Genomic DNA, 15,193 nt, shown 5'->3' with positions numbered 1-15,193 from the left:
AATACAGTACTGAGCACTCACAAATCGGTCACGTGAACACATACCGTAAAAAAGGAAGGCTGGATTCCTTCCGTGTCGTCTCCGTTTCAACCATCTGACCTCCAACAAAAGCGCACCCGGTATTGGCTAGCAAGATGTGGTCGGGTTTCCATGTCCTATCATGTGCTGTTGTGTTCTTGTGCTTGTCGTACATCGTTATCTGTCCCTACACTAAGGTAGAGGAGAGCTTTAACTTACAGGCAACACACGATCTGCTCTATCATGAAGAAAACCTCGAAGAAGTGAGCACCTACAGCAACTATTGTATGGTACATGATGTAGTAATGATAGTATGATCATTTGGAGTTTCCTGGGGTAGTCCCTAGAAGCTTTATCGGACCATGGATTGTGTTTGCACTGGCTCGTCCGCTCACGTGGGTATCCCACGCGTGTGGTCAAACGAAAATGTTCTCCCAGTTTATTGGTGGGTGTGTACATCACATGACTTGTAATAGAGTTATTTTCCACAGTTAGAGCTGTATTGGGTCTGTTTGTGTGTGTGTCGCTAATACAGTTTTGCAGTCGACTGTATACCCAATTTGGAAGAGATGTAGCAGTGTGTGTATTACTACTGACCAGTACACAGTTCCACTTCTTGTTCTATGCCTCACGTCCTCTACCAAACACATTTGCACTGATACTTGGTAAGTTGTGATACTATTGGAGTCACTTAAAGTATCAGTCGTGTCTCTCTAGTGTTGCTAGCTTATAGTAGTTGGTTGGGTCGGAATACAGTGACATTCATTTGGTTGGCTGCTATGGCTACAATCATTTTCAGGTCAGAATTGGCCATCTTGTTTGGCCTATTAGTATTTCAAGAATTACTACGAAGAAAGATTACCATTGGAACAGTTTTAAAATATGGAATACCGGCTGGTATAGTTAGTTTAGGTGAGTAGCCACCACTGGTATTATATTACCATGATAAGCTGCTTATACCAGGTTTAACAGTGCTAGTAGACTCACACTACTGGAAGAGATGGTTATGGCCAGAAGGTGAAGTGTTCTGGTACAACACAGTCGAAAACAAGAGCTCCCAGTGGGGTGTATCCTAATATTTTAGGTGGTTTTAATTTTTCTGCTGGTCGGGGAACAGGGGTAATTTCATTATTTTCAAGTAAACAACCTGTCTCCATTATATTTTAACACAACTGGCTTGACTGTTTATTGTATGTGTAATAGCTTATGGTATTGACAATGAAAATACTGTTCCTTGACTGAATCATAGACAGAACCATTTTTTTGGTATTTTTATTCAGCTCTTCCCAGAGCAATGACATTCTCTGTATTACTGGTCCCTTTTGGAGTGTACTGGGATAGGAGGGTACACTCTGTGGTGTGGCCTACATTTGGATTTATTCTTGCTTATTCGTTTCTGCCGCACAAAGAATTACGCTTCATTATTTACACTATTCCAATATTGAATGTGGCAGCTGCTGTAGGCCTCACTAGGATGTAAGTCACCATACTCTATGTGTTTACATTAGTGTGTGCTAACATTAGATGGCATAATTACCACAAGTTACCTGCTACTGTATCACTATCTGTAATGGCTGGTTTATTACTCAGCAGTGGCTTCACAGCATGTCAGTTACGAATATCTCGTTACAACTATCCTGGAGGTGAAGCCTTCTCCACGTTGCACAGTATGATTAACAGCACCATGGACCACAGCATGAGTGAAAATTGTTAGAAGTTGATGTACAATGTTGGGTTGATTTACAAATGTTGTTAAAGGTAACATCACAGTTCATATTAGTGTGGAGGCTGCTCAGACTGGAGTATCGCGATATGGGGAGTTGAGACCTCATTGGAGGTATTTTCACTCTAGTATGTTCACGTTGAGCTGAATCCTGAAAAACAGCTAAAAATTAAAAGTGGATTTTTTTTCAACAGAGTTAACATTTCAGCCAACCAGATGATTATTGGTAACAGCAAAGGTGTCAACAACAGACATGTACGGTTTGGCTCCATTACAAGTTCGGGAAAGGGCTGTATACTTATATGGCTTCCCCATAGAAAATGTATTGTAAAAACTTTGATTGGCCGTAAATATTATGTCAAACATTTGAACAAAAAGATTTCAAAATATTTTTAGCGGATCAAGCAGTACTACAAATGAGCCAAATTTCAAGATCATGTGTAATTGCATCCATGAATTATTAAATGTTTTTGAGGATTCAGCTCAATACTATAATAGGTGTATTGTATGAGTAGAAAATTTGAATATATACTTTAATTGGTTTACAGACTTATCTGAATTATTCTATCCCTCCTTGTAGTTACTCCAAAGAAGAGGAGCTTAATGTACAACAACTACGAACATTTACATTCCTCCTGATACCAACTTCAAAATATAAACAGTTTCAGAACACTCACAAGACATTAGCAAAGGTGCAGGGTTTCTCCAAGATAAAGTTGAACTGGCAAAACTGGGTTCTACTAGAGTTCATAGTAGAAGAAAAGATACATGTGCTCCAACAGAGAATAGTATCATGTCAGTATTAAATATTAATTTTGTACATAGTAATATTAGAAATTTTATTTTCCACTAAATATACAGCTAGTACACTGCTTATGATATACTAGCAACAGCTTTCTGAGCTGCCTCACCCAAGTCATCAGCAGCTATGATGTCTAGTTCACTGTTACTAAGTATCTTCCTAGCTTCATCAACGTTGGTACCTGTAGTATGGTAGTAGCTAGCACACAAGTCAACATGCTGTGTACCTTCTAGTCTAACAACTAGTGGAAGGGTCAACTTGATTTCTTTACCAGCTGACGTGATTCCTCGTGCAATAGTGGCACAGTTTACTATACCTCCAAAGATGTTCACTAGTATAGCCTTCACCTGTATGTGTGTAGTGATAAACCTCCTTAGTCTAGTATGGCCAGACTATATATTCCATACAGATGTTTAAAATTATGCAACACTGCCAGTATCATGAACCACGATAGTGGGTTCATAATAGGGATCGCCCATGTTTTTTTTGCAAAAACCCTAATAGAACGCACACCTAAAAACCACCTTGAAAAGCATCCTTTAACTCAAAACAACCCTCTGGTGGTTCTTTGCAATGAGTATAGGTCCACTAGTAAGTATCAAGTGAAAAGGAAACAGTATGTGTATTTCAGACAACACTGAAATTTGCCAGTTTGTTCATATTATTCTTATTATTCAGAGAGAATAAACGTCTTAATGATTAAGACAAAATATACATTACAAGCATACAGGGGCCTAGACACAGGGGTACCATGTGCTGATGGATCAGTACAGGAGCCCTGGCAAGACTTACATTAACTAAAGGTAAATTAAATTACAATACACAAAAAAAAAAAAAAAAAAACTATATCTACATATATGTAATACTTAAAGTTTACCTAAGGTGGTCTAAAAGATCCCAGCCCGGGGAGGCTCTAGAATTAAAAATTCTGTAAGAACAGGACACAGCAATGCGAGCTGCCTGCTCAAACAAGGATCTTATGGTTTTCTTTGGCACTTCACAAGCAGTAGCCATTTGAGCAATTGTTTCTGGCAAAAAGTGGCCTAAACAACCAATTTCAATTGGAACAAGATTGACAGTTAACCCAGAAAGCTGGAGGTCATATTGCAAGGAGCTATATCGATCTTCCTTTCTAGCTCTAGCAGCAAGAAGATGTTGCTGGGTATTAGTTGGTACTGTCAATTCGAACAAACAAATGGAATCATTAGAAACCAATACCAAGTCAGGCCTGCTGAGGGTGGAGGAAAGATTGGTTGGGATGGTACTAGGGGGGCTGGAACTAGCTAGATAACCAGGAAGGTCAGCGTAAAGTTTGAATGTTTCAGGTAAATGCTGTTGGAGCCCATGAACAAGGACCTGTAAAACTGAATCATGTCTCCAGGTATACCTGCCTTGATCTAGAGCAGCAGTATATTATTCTTTCACAGGCATAGCGAAGTTTACAAGGAGAATCCTGGGATAAAAAGTAGCACGGCTTGCTGAATGGATCATTGTGCGTGTCCATGACCTATTTTTTGATTTCGTTTTCGGATGGAAACAGCCCAAACCGAACCGTTTCTTCTTGCCAAAACGCCATTACGCTCAAGAAGCCATACAAGATCACGCTCAGAGTTAAGTTTTTTGGTGTGCGCTACTTGTGGCTAATAGAATCCGTCTTTATTAAACTCAGAATAGGCCGGGGAGCTTAATCTGGGCTGATGGCTTTGTTGCAAGGTGGCTTTTTCGCTCCGTGATTATTGTACATGGGCGGGTTATCCAGATTAAATACTCTAATAGAGCAGTCACTTAAATACTCTAATAATGCAGTCAAGTGTATAACTACAATCCTTGCACTGAATTTGACAGCTATTAAAGGCACCAGTAATGCAAATTGTAGCTCATAATAGGAGACTCTCAGTCTGTATACACATTGCAATTTGATCAGTTTCATGTGTGTACTGAAATGTTGACAGTGTTACTATGCAGAATGCAAAGTTACACTATTCACAACAGTCTTCATTATCAATAAAAAAAAATCACATAATCCATTACTGGATTAATTAAAAAGTACACAAACTAGATGAATTAAAAATTGGAAATTTTAAAATGGGAATAGGGATCGCTGAAAAAAGCCACAAAACAAGAAGGGATCGCTGGGGTGGTAATGTAAACCACAAATCCCTATTTTGACTCTCTGTCGGTGGTAATGTAAACCACAAATCCCTACTCACTTCAAAATGACAGAGCATGTAACTAAAGATTTATGACAGAGTCAAAATAGGGATTTGTGGTTTACATTACCACCCCAGCGATCCCTTCTTGTTTTGTGGCTTTTTTCAGCGATCCCTATTCCCATTTTAAAATTTCCAATTTTTAATTCATCTAGTTCAATTACAAGTGAAGTCAGGTCAGGCCATGCTATACTAGCTTACGTTAGAGTCTTCTGTCAAGATCTTGAAGGCATGGAATACTTGTTTCTCTGTTACTCCTCCTCCAACATCAAGAAAATTAGCTGGACTACCTTTGTTCAGTTTAATAATATCCATTGTAGCCATAGCCAGGCCAGCCCCATTCACTACCAAGGATAAACATGTGGTAACATTTATACAAAGACATGACTTTAAAGTGCTCTAATAGCAAGGAAATCATATTTCTGGCCCACTGCAATGCTACATCCATATTCTAAATACATGGGAAAAGCCAGGATTCTTTTAATGTAGATTATAGAATCAATATTACATTGTAATAAACGTGTAGGTCAAGCCAGTGAAACCTGAAACTAAGATACTCTAATAAAACAATCATGGCCTGGTGACCGGTTAGTATTAGTATTAATTCATGGATACGCAGTACAAGAAACAGTAAAATATAGTGTTAGGCTAAAAGCTTTCATTCATATCTATATCCTGTTTCCCAGCACTTATCTAATTTGGCCTTGAACAGTCCAACAGTGTTTGACGAAACTATCTCTTCTGGTAAGCTGATCCAACTATTGATAACTTGCAAATTAAAGTGAACATTTAATCTAGCTCATAATAGACACTTTTATACAACATGTCTAGTCTTACCCATACAGCCAATGTTCCCATCCATGCCAATGTAACTCAGGTTGTATTTGGTGGCCTGTATTTCACGAGGGTCAGATTCTGAATCATCCTCTTGATCAAAGATTTTTTGTTGTCTAAACTTGGCATTATCATCAAATCCTATCTTAGCATCAATGCACACCACTGTGAAAAGTAAATAGGAGAACAATTTAAACTGTAAACACACGTGCATGCACAAAACTAATCTAATACAATGAAAACACAACAGACATTTTGGGACCAAATTTTGTCACTTATTTCTCTCTTCCAGGGATCAAATCCTTGTCCTTGTTAGGGAGAATTTGTCTGCAGTATACTTACTTCAGATAAGAGAGGTTTTACTCTATACATCGTTAATATACAGAAACATGAATACCTCTGCCATCTGGTGTTTCTACAAATGGATTGATTTCAACTTGAGTAGCATCCACCGCACAAAACATTTGGTACAGTGCCTTGACCTGATCGGCTGCAGCTTGTACTAAGCTGCCTTTGAACTCAAGACACTCAGCAACTTTCTGAGCTATTTCATCTGTGATTCCTTCGTAAATGTCAACTGGTATCTTAAACACTTTTTCTGGTGCTTTTTCTGCCACTTCCTCAATGTCTACACCTCCTTCAGGACTAGCAATGATTACTGGTCCATCGTAAGCACGGTCCATCAGAATAGCCAAATAAGTCTCCCTCGAGATGTCTAATGCTTCAGCTAACATCACCTAGGTGATCAAAAACAACATCACCTAGGTAATCAAAACAATTGCTGTAAAAGGTCTAAGGATGTTTGTTAAACACCAACTACATTCAGCTATTACTGTTAATTTTCTAATGTCCAAATTATAATAATAGTGTAGACCTAATGCAATGGGGCACACCTATACGTACATACAGATCATGTGCACCATTTGTAGTGACAAAGTATCAATGCGAGTGTCAAGGAAAGAAAGATGAGATTAAGAAGCTAGTGTTTCAGCAGGATGGATGAAGAAATGGAAGAATTGAGCAAGTACATTACAAAGAGAAGATGAAGGATGTTAGGGATGCATACAGATCTGTATTTACAGCTAGTGGTCAACCAAAAGGAATGTCTAGCCTAGTGTCGAATTTACAGATATGTGTGTTTGCTGAACTTCCCAAGTCCTTGTACAAAGGAAGCACTAAAAGCAGCCAAAAACCACAGTAGGGTATGCACATTTCATAGCTGGAACAGATAACATACTGTTGATGACAGCAAAGGTAATGTAGATGTGTGAATAAATGAATAGTTAGAGTAACAGGTTAAACATAGCATGAGTAGTCCACCTCTAAGACCATGGGTAGGAATACAAGAATGATGGAGAAATAGTGTGTGCATACTGCACCCATGCAGGTGCTAGTAAAGCATGCTCACACATTACTGCATTACTTTACAGACTAGAATATGAATGCAACAAGAAACAACTATCACATCCCAACGATGCCAGTGGCTTGAGGCGGTATACACCTAACGTGTTTGAGTTTATCTACTTGTTTTCTGTAGACCACATTTTGCATGTTCCAGTTTGTTAAACTAAAATGTTCAAAGAAGATGTTTCCAGATCGGCAGAGCTTAGCAATAAATGATGGACCCACCAAAAACAGCCTTCCATTCTGTCAACTGCATCGTGCCTTAGAGTTGTTTGAGGGAGTTACCAACCTGCCTATTTACATCATACAATGCAAAATATATAGATCAACCTTATCACGAGCTATTATCTAAATATGGCAGAAACGTGGTTTGGAAGTCTGACCTAGAGAGACCGTTTCTTCTGGCATTGCAAAACTGACTTAAAGGAAATTAAAGATAATATCAAGAATGACAGGAAAGAGTTCAAGCTAGCCAAGTCACCGCATCATAGTTTAAAGCTACAGCCATATACAAATGTGACACAACCTTCACAGTTGCTTGAATCTGATGCAAGGTTCCAGTATTCAATTGGTATTTCACCTCAGCACAGTAACTTTGAAATCAGTGATTATGAGTTGTTTATCATGGGTGCATCACCAGATGGGATCATATCATGTGATTGTCATGGAAATGGAACATTGGAGATCAAATTCCCTTACTGCTCCAGGGGCTATACTCCAGACAGTAGTACAGCTGAACATCTGTGATGTACAATATGACAACTTTGTTGTATGGGAACCCCATAGAATCAATGTAGAATGACTCTTTTCCAGCAAACATTATCTTTTGCATCATGAAGAAGACCTACTAAACAGGCTGTATGGTAGACCAAAGATGCCACTACCCAACACTGATACAGCTACTAATTCCACTCCACAAGATGATGGCAGTACCAACAATGAGGAATTGTGGTGCTACTGGAAAAAACCAGAGGAAGATAGTCCAATGATTGGTTGCAATTATCCTGACTGTTCCATTGAGTGGCATCATCTTGAGTGTTCCCAACTAAAGGAGGTGCTCAAAGGAGACTGGTAATGCCCAGAATAGTTTAAATCAACACAGTACATGTTATAGGACCACATCATTCATTCATTTCTAAAGCCTGGGGTTGAGTTTGGACAAATATATTACAGAGCATTGTGGGATACTGCTCACCCTGGTGATCTTATATCAGCTGATAGGGAGTTCACCATTCAGGATAGTCTTGGATTTCCTTATGACTCCACCATTTACCAAAGGAAGGAAGCAGCTGAGTAGATGTGAGATTGACTGGTCATGTGAGCATATGCATGTTGAACGTGTCATAAAATTGCAAGGTCAAGATACTACATCATCATCTTACTATTTCCTTGCAGATTTGTGTGCAATACCGTACGTGTAGCAATTTCCGAAGGGTTCAAATTATTGTGGATTTCAAGGGCCTATGCAACCACAAAAATATCAATCCTTTTATTAAATGTTTTGTTATGTATTTGACTATATCCGCTTCTATTAGGACTTCCATGTGTTTGTGAAGATGTCACTGCTTCCCTCTTTGCGTGCTGCTAAAGAAGGCACAAAGCCTACTGTAGCATCGCAAGGATCGCCATCCATTGTTAACGAAGAGTACAAAGAAGTTAGTGGTGCTTCATGTCAGAACAAAGGGAAAAGGGAGAATACTAGATAATTGTGGATATCGAAAAGACAATCATTGGTAAATATGCTAGTAAGCATGGAGTAGCAAGTGCTGTAAGGAAATTCAAGAAGAATCTCAAAGAGAGTACTGCAAGAGAATGGCGCAATTACTATAACCGTGAAATGAGCAGACTACAAAAGGAGGCCAAGGCTGTAACAGTTGATTCTTTGCTGATTAAAAAGGGGGGAAAGCCCCCCTACTAGGAGCAAAGTTAGACATGCAATTGCAGCAAATGATCGGCAACATGAGGTCACAAGGAACAGCTATAAGGACAAGTGTTGTCATTGGGGTAGAGACTGGAGTAGTGATGAAGCATACCAGGAAGAAGCCAGCTATGAAATTGAGCAAAGAGTGGGCCATGAGTGTGCTACTGGTACACTAAAAGAAAAGCGAACAGCAAATGCAAGGTTTTGCCAGATAATTTTGAACACTTTCTTGGCAATGTATGTGCAGTTGTAGAGATAGAAAATGTCCCTCCGAGTTTGGTCATTAACTAGGATCATACTGTCGCTAAGATTGTTCCCTCAAGTCAGTGGACAATGCAAACAAGGTAAAGATTGCCACAGTTGATCAAAAAAGGCAGATAACTGCTTTTTTACATGTACATCATCTGGAAAGTTTCTGCCAATACAGCTCATTTACAAAGGCACCACAACCAAGTGCCATCCGAGAGGCATTTCATTTCCTACCGACTGGTACATTATCCACATAGGCCAGTGAGACAATAATTGCCCACATTGAGAATATTATAATCCCTTATGTTAAAAAGGAAAGGGAATTGTTTGGTCTTAGAATTGACCACACTGTGATGGTCCTCTTTGATGTAATCAAAGAACAATGTACAGCTCAGGTCTTAAAGCTGCTAGAGGATAACAATATTCTCTATGTCACTATACCCAATAACTGTACTGATCGTCTGCAGCCATTATACTTGTCAGTAACAAATCTGCCAAGGATTTCTTGAGAGAGAATGGTATGGTACGCAGATCTGCCAACAGTTGGAAAAGGGCATGATGGAAGTGGACTTTTGTATGAGCACAATGAAGCTATGTCTGTACATGTGTTTATTTTGATTAAGTTTCAATTTACAATCTGTTTTGGTCTGAAATTTACATTAATGAATTTACAATCTGATGAAGACAGTAATTTCCGATGCTTCAAAACATGCACAAAGGAGATGGCGCATCTTGCTTTGGTCAAACATTAAACAGTCTTTCCATGTGCTAAGTTAGTAGCAAATGCTATTGCAAACAGACCACTCCTTGTTGCTTCTGCAATTTAGTAGTGGAAAGGTCTTCTCCAGCTTATTCTTGGTGGCGAAACCAATATCATTATACAGTGAGTCATACACTTTTCCTCACCGGGATGACAACTTACAGTGCTCACTGCAATCCAATGGTTTGAGCGACAATGGAATATTTGCAAATAGGTGTTTGTCTACCCAAACTCCAATGTACGTAACCCATTAATGATGGAAACTTGAAGAGAAGCTTTTGGGCAGCACTAATAATTTTGTCATCAAGTTCACCGCTTAGCAACACTGCCTTGTCTGACATTTTTTTCTGAATTGTTAGACACACACCTACCACTGCAGAGTCATCAAGTTTTCTCCTCTTATAAAGTTTTGTGCTTTCATCCGTATCCTCAACCTCTTCCAATTCATCAACTATAACAGTAGCCACCTTGTCATCAACTGTGCTGGTATCTGCAGCTACTGGCATTGTCACTGGCTTAGCTTTTTTGTTTCCAGATCAGACAACTTCACAAGCTTCTTAACCTTCTCAATATACTTTTCGTCACCTTCAAATGATAAAGTGCAAGGGATCTCTAGCCTACCTTGAGGAAGATCTCTTGAGTACTGCCGGCTACCTGTGACTTTGCACTTAATAGAGCCACCATGTTGTAAAAACAGCGAACAAGCAGCTGATATTAACTTTGGCACATGGCTGATTATTTCACCATCCCTTACAACAGTGACAGCAAACGGACCAAAATATTGCCCATTTCAAATGTTTCTCCATAGCTGGCCACCCAAATCAATCGATAAATACGATATCCACGAATCACCAAATCACTTTCAGAAGACACCATGCTTCATGTGCAACCACAAAAATTTAAACCCTTGAAATTATCGTGCCTTTCACGACCATGAAAATTTAAACCCTCGAAATTGAATGCACTTACGGTAGATGATATACTTAATGCAAATTAGAATTTTAATGATATTGTGTTGTTCCAGAAGCTCCATGTTTGACAATTGAGCTTTCAAATCAGATGGCTGGTCGATATAGATCTTATGCACACACATTTGTTGAAGAAATTTCAATGCAATTGGCAGTTTCCTCTCGACATGGCCATTGAATCAGAGGAGTTAGTTCCATACACTAAATCATTCTTCTCAAAATTGTGAAATATTGAATTAATACGCCAAGTCAAGATTTAGTGTACTTTCATTAACACCATGGGTTAAGCTCCTCTCACTTGATTTCATCCCTGGCAGCAAAAACTCTAACAATAAAAGTAGGGTGGTAAATTTGTCACTCCTGTATAATATTCACTTTTTAGTTGTCCTGTTGATTGAATGGTAATACATGTCTGCAGCTGATGGGCAGTAATGTATTATGTTTGACATTCCTTGTCTACCATCGATATTTGGCATTCTTTATTTTCTGCCTTCCATTGCCTGACTACATCTGCTTCAACGACATCCAACATCTCAGCTGTATTCATAGTTTGATTATCATTGATGGCACTCTTCATTTGTAACTTGCTCATTTTCAACCTGATGTTCTCTCATGTTCCGGGCTTCTTCATTTATAATAACTTGCTCACTTTCAGGTAGATATTCACTCACCTCTTCATTCGAAACACTCATAGAATTTCCATTAGATATCTGTTCAGTTTCATTCTATGATTCGGCTTCCCTCACATTCTTCTTGTCTGATTGTGACTATGCTGCTCTCGACCTTTTGATTTTCATACTTTGAAAACTTGTACTTCTTCAACTGCCTTTGTCATTTAGCTCTGCTGGATTTTACAAAGCTGGTAGTCATGGTGAATTTGATCATCACTTTTCTCCTCTACACGCATGAGAAAGTAGTTAAGTAATGAGAAGCATACAGAGAAATGAGAGAATTGTATAGTGTTGAGTGCAGCTGTGCTACATACTAAGAAAGACTTGGAGAGTGACCGGTCTTTTCTGTTTGGCTATCCATGCAGCTATCAGCAGGAAATGTGTAAAAATGCAGCCCATTGCCTTTTACACAACAATTTATACCAAGACACTTGCCACTACAAATGACGAATGTTATGCGGAGCACATGCAACATTGCATAAGGTCTATATATATATACATAGCCTGGACAAAATAGTATAATTCCCCCACATAACCTGATTACATGACAATGTCCCCATCAACTTCACATGGTCATTCACATGGACAGGTCCCATACCTTATTGACTGTCACACCATCAGCTGGTGTCTGTTTAGTTTTGAGGTTGTACCCAATCATCTTGGAGACAACATCTGACGCAGTGTCCAGTCTAATTAACACATGACAGTAATAAGACACACCACGATAGCACCATATACATGGTATCACTAGTCTGGCGGCGCCCGCCCCCTTCACATAGAGTAAGGGTCTGGTATGCTTAGTATAGTGGAGTTGGTACTGGATTACCAAAAAGTGGTGCAACCAATCAGAACACTCCACGTTTAATCAGCGCATTTTTGTTTATGTTACGTCAAAAGAATGAATCAAATGCCCTAACAGTACTGAAAGAAACAGAAGGAGTTAGCTAATAAAGAACACCGAGAAGAAAGTGTTATTTCGGGAAGGACTTTTCGCCTTGTTTGATACACAAAAAACCCAGGTTACGCTCTGATTTCCTAGGTAGGGAGACATGTGTATTCTATAAAAGTAGACCAATCCACTTTTGCCTGTGTAAAGGCAAAGAAAGTTAAATATCACTGCCACAGTTTAGGGTGAGCCACTTCCGTTAAGACCATTTTCGTTACGTCATTACATTCAAATTAAATTCCTCCAGAACAACTCGGTGATACTAAGTGTACCAGACCCTTACTTTATGCGAAGGGGCGGGCGCCACCAGACTATGGTATCACCTTTTAGTGACCTGCACACCTCCCGTAAGACCACTAGTAAACTCTCCTTTACCCCTACCTCCTGCTAAGATCTGTGCCTTAATCACAATCTCTTCACAATCTGTAATATACAAACCATACAGTGAAGTATGGTAACTATATAGCTGTATCTGACTTAGTTTCTTGACTAGTGGGTCAACTTCAGAGGAGGAATTAGTCACGTAGAACTTCTGCACATCAATACCATGATCAGCCATCAATGCCTTGCTCTGGTACTCGTGCAAGTTGAGATGTCTCACCGGTACAATACATGTTGTAGCCTATAGCACACACCAGTCAACAGAACAATATCGTGTTGCACGGACCTGTCTTAACACTTGCTGGTGCTTACAAAACAGTCTTCCTATCATCGAAGACATTAGTGTTCCCTGAGCCAACTCCGGATATCACAGCGTCGGATACTACGAATCAATGGGTTTAAGATCTACGTGAAAATGTAAGACAATTTATTGTTACAATATGTCGTGTGTAATACTACATGTGTTAGGAACAATCCTGCTTGTTTAAGTATTGTTTGTTATTCGTGTCTAGTGTGCATTAATTGGAGCATAGATCCTAGATCACTTCGCTATGGATCAACCATTGTTTGGTGAGACAAGACCGAGGGATAGGTTTATAGATTTGGCCTTAATAATTGGTAACGTAGTCCTGTTTCTGGTAAGCATGCTTCATTAACCGTTTTGTTGTAAGCCTTGGTGTTGTTACAAAATTCTAGGAAACGGTGCTAATGGCTTTTATTGCTGGATTTTTACTGGATGGAAAGAAATGCAAACGTGTTTATGGCCACAAGTATGACCCACACTTTTGTATTTACGCAGTTGACATTATCTTGTGTTTGATAATTGCTGCACTGTTAGCATCACAAGCTTTTGTGGTAAGAGGTGTTGTGTTGTTTTGATACTAATTTAATAGACTGCAATACTGCAGGTATACTGGTATCGTCGTGGTGAATTGGACCCAAAATTCCGAAAACTTTTAATTTTTAATGGCATTGTATTAATTTTATTGTGTATATGTGCCAACCTGTATTTTTTGCAGGTTGGATATCACGGTGTTCCTACTGAGTAAAGATTTTTTTTTTTTTTTATAACTGCAGTTTTTGTGTCAATCTGTTCAATTGAAATGATAAACATTTGTTGTTACAATCCTATGGTTGTGTGTGTGTTGCTAGTAGACAAATCAACTGTCCAGGATTTTAAAGAAGTACTCTACTTCTAAGATGCAGTCATCAGCTAGGTCAGTGCAATGAAGAGCATTTTCTATTTTGTCCTTCCCATATTTGGCACGCAACGTGTCTGGTCTCAAATATTTAGCTAGTTCAGGATCAGCTGGTCCACACAACTTTCTGAATTTTCCGTGTGCGTCCTGGTCACCATGTATCTCCAGGGCAATACAAGGACCTGAGGATAACTGTGTAACCATGTCAGTATATTCTGCCACAACACCCTTGTACACCTCGTAAAACTCAGCAGCATTTGCTCGGTCAACGTAGTGCAGCTGAAGTGCTGTGATGTTTAAACCACTAGAGAGAATATCAGTGATAATTGGTCCAGCTATTCCACTGAGTACTGCATGTGGCTTGATGAGACCTAGTGTTGTACCCTGTAGTTTGGCTGTATTTGGATATTTTGTGCTACCAAAGAAGAAATCTATTTCCCTGTTGGCAGATTCTAGCGAGTCTGAGCCGTGACAAGCATTTCTTGTCACGTTGGCTCCAAATTTTGCTCTAATTGAGTAAGGGGCATCTCTTCTGGCCTGGGCAGAATCAGTTGGTCCAAGTAACCTCCTCCAACCTCGTACAGCATCCTCCCCCTTCATCTCCAGTGCCACCATCGGTCCTTCGGTTATCAGATTCATCAGGTTACCAAAGAATGGCTTGTCAATATGCTCTATGTAGAACTGCTCAGCTTGTTTGCGAGTTAGTCGCAACATTTTAGCACTACAAATGATAAAGTCTTCTTGACAGATCACCTCTAGAATTTCACCCATCTTCCCAATACAATCCGGCTTGATCATAGCAAATGTTTTCTCAGTTTTAGCACGAAGCTTTCGTCTGGTAAATTCGTCACCGAAATCTTTAATAGTAAGCTGTCGGGAATGAACGGAGACGATGGAACCGAGGAAGAGGTCCTTCATTCGCAGTCCAGGTACTTTTGACCTCCTCAAGAACAACTTCTTGTTCTTTATGTCATACATCTCACAAGTTTCATCCTTGCCATAGAACAACAATTGATATTTACGGATTAGACAAGCGTTGGGATCATAATATTCGGCCAAGAACGCGTACCTCTCTTCCAAGTCCATGGCGCTTAAAATATTTACGGT

At 39.4% G+C, this 15,193-nt stretch overlaps 4 protein-coding genes across 5 annotated transcripts; 2 read left to right on the top strand and 2 right to left on the bottom strand.

Moving 5' to 3' along the window:
- The first annotated feature begins 54 nt into the window (after positions 1–54).
- Positions 55–2,595, top strand: LOC136259623 (dol-P-Man:Man(7)GlcNAc(2)-PP-Dol alpha-1,6-mannosyltransferase-like). 2 transcript variants are annotated; one of them, XM_066053106.1, is made up of 9 exons: positions 55–281; positions 331–463; positions 510–683; positions 736–930; positions 982–1,085; positions 1,268–1,494; positions 1,543–1,727; positions 1,777–1,869; positions 1,936–2,373. In XM_066053106.1, exons 1-9 carry the CDS (start codon positions 135–137, stop codon positions 1,959–1,961), a joined length of 1,284 nt encoding a protein of 427 aa, XP_065909178.1. In that variant the 5' UTR covers positions 55–134; the 3' UTR covers positions 1,962–2,373. The 2 variants fall into 2 exon arrangements, with proteins under 2 accessions (XP_065909178.1, XP_065909177.1); XM_066053105.1 differs by having other exon boundaries at positions 56–281; positions 1,777–1,855; positions 2,322–2,595.
- Positions 2,528–13,316, bottom strand: LOC136259626 (succinate--CoA ligase [GDP-forming] subunit beta, mitochondrial-like). The gene is made up of 9 exons (XM_066053109.1): positions 13,174–13,316; positions 12,984–13,128; positions 12,830–12,929; positions 12,159–12,249; positions 5,985–6,324; positions 5,591–5,752; positions 4,955–5,097; positions 2,770–2,890; positions 2,528–2,724 (listed from the first exon to the last, which is right to left on the bottom strand). The coding sequence occupies exons 1-9, from the start codon at positions 13,225–13,227 to the stop codon at positions 2,615–2,617; spliced, it is 1,266 nt and encodes a 421-aa protein (XP_065909181.1). The 5' UTR covers positions 13,228–13,316; the 3' UTR covers positions 2,528–2,614.
- On the top strand, positions 13,202–13,939 carry LOC136259634 (transmembrane protein 243-like). The gene is made up of 4 exons (XM_066053117.1): positions 13,202–13,304; positions 13,400–13,525; positions 13,584–13,742; positions 13,796–13,939. Exons 2-4 carry the CDS (start codon positions 13,439–13,441, stop codon positions 13,934–13,936), a joined length of 387 nt encoding a protein of 128 aa, XP_065909189.1. The 5' UTR covers positions 13,202–13,304; positions 13,400–13,438; the 3' UTR covers positions 13,937–13,939.
- On the bottom strand, positions 13,795–15,190 carry LOC136259627 (nucleoside diphosphate kinase homolog 7-like). The gene has a single exon (XM_066053110.1). It carries the CDS (start codon positions 15,170–15,172, stop codon positions 14,048–14,050), a length of 1,125 nt encoding a protein of 374 aa, XP_065909182.1. The 5' UTR covers positions 15,173–15,190; the 3' UTR covers positions 13,795–14,047.
- Positions 15,191–15,193: the final 3 nt, after the last annotated feature.

This window comes from Dysidea avara, chromosome 7 (assembly GCF_963678975.1).
Source record: "Dysidea avara chromosome 7, odDysAvar1.4, whole genome shotgun sequence".
NCBI lineage: Eukaryota > Metazoa > Porifera > Demospongiae > Dictyoceratida > Dysideidae > Dysidea > Dysidea avara.
This window is presented reverse-complemented; position numbering and strand designations above follow the sequence as displayed.

Bases quoted from the DNA above. Each gene is read 5' to 3' on its own strand.
- LOC136259623 (XM_066053105.1), top strand. From the start codon at position 135: ATGTGGTCGGGTTTCCATGTCCTATCATGTGCTGTTGTGTTCTTGTGC. The intron at 931-981 runs GTGAGTAGCCAC...TGCTTATACCAG, and splicing joins GGCTGGTATAGTTAGTTTAG to GTTTAACAGTGCTAGTAGAC. The intron at 1,495-1,542 runs GTAAGTCACCAT...TGCTAACATTAG, and splicing joins GCTGTAGGCCTCACTAGGAT to ATGGCATAATTACCACAAGT.
- LOC136259626 (XM_066053109.1), bottom strand. From the start codon at position 13,227: ATGTCTTCGATGATAGGAAGACTGTTTTGTAAGCACCAGCAAGTGTTA. The intron at 5,753-5,984 runs GTATTCATGTTT...TACTTTTCACAG, and splicing joins AGAAACACCAGATGGCAGAG to TGGTGTGCATTGATGCTAAG. The intron at 5,098-5,590 runs GTAAGACTAGAC...TATCCTTGGTAG, and splicing joins TGGGAACATTGGCTGTATGG to TGAATGGGGCTGGCCTGGCT.
- LOC136259634 (XM_066053117.1), top strand. From the start codon at position 13,439: ATGGATCAACCATTGTTTGGTGAGACAAGACCGAGGGATAGGTTTATA. The intron at 13,526-13,583 runs GTAAGCATGCTT...ACAAAATTCTAG, and splicing joins GTAACGTAGTCCTGTTTCTG to GAAACGGTGCTAATGGCTTT. The intron at 13,743-13,795 runs GTAAGAGGTGTT...GCAATACTGCAG, and splicing joins TAGCATCACAAGCTTTTGTG to GTATACTGGTATCGTCGTGG.
- LOC136259627 (XM_066053110.1), bottom strand. From the start codon at position 15,172: ATGGACTTGGAAGAGAGGTACGCGTTCTTGGCCGAATATTATGATCCC.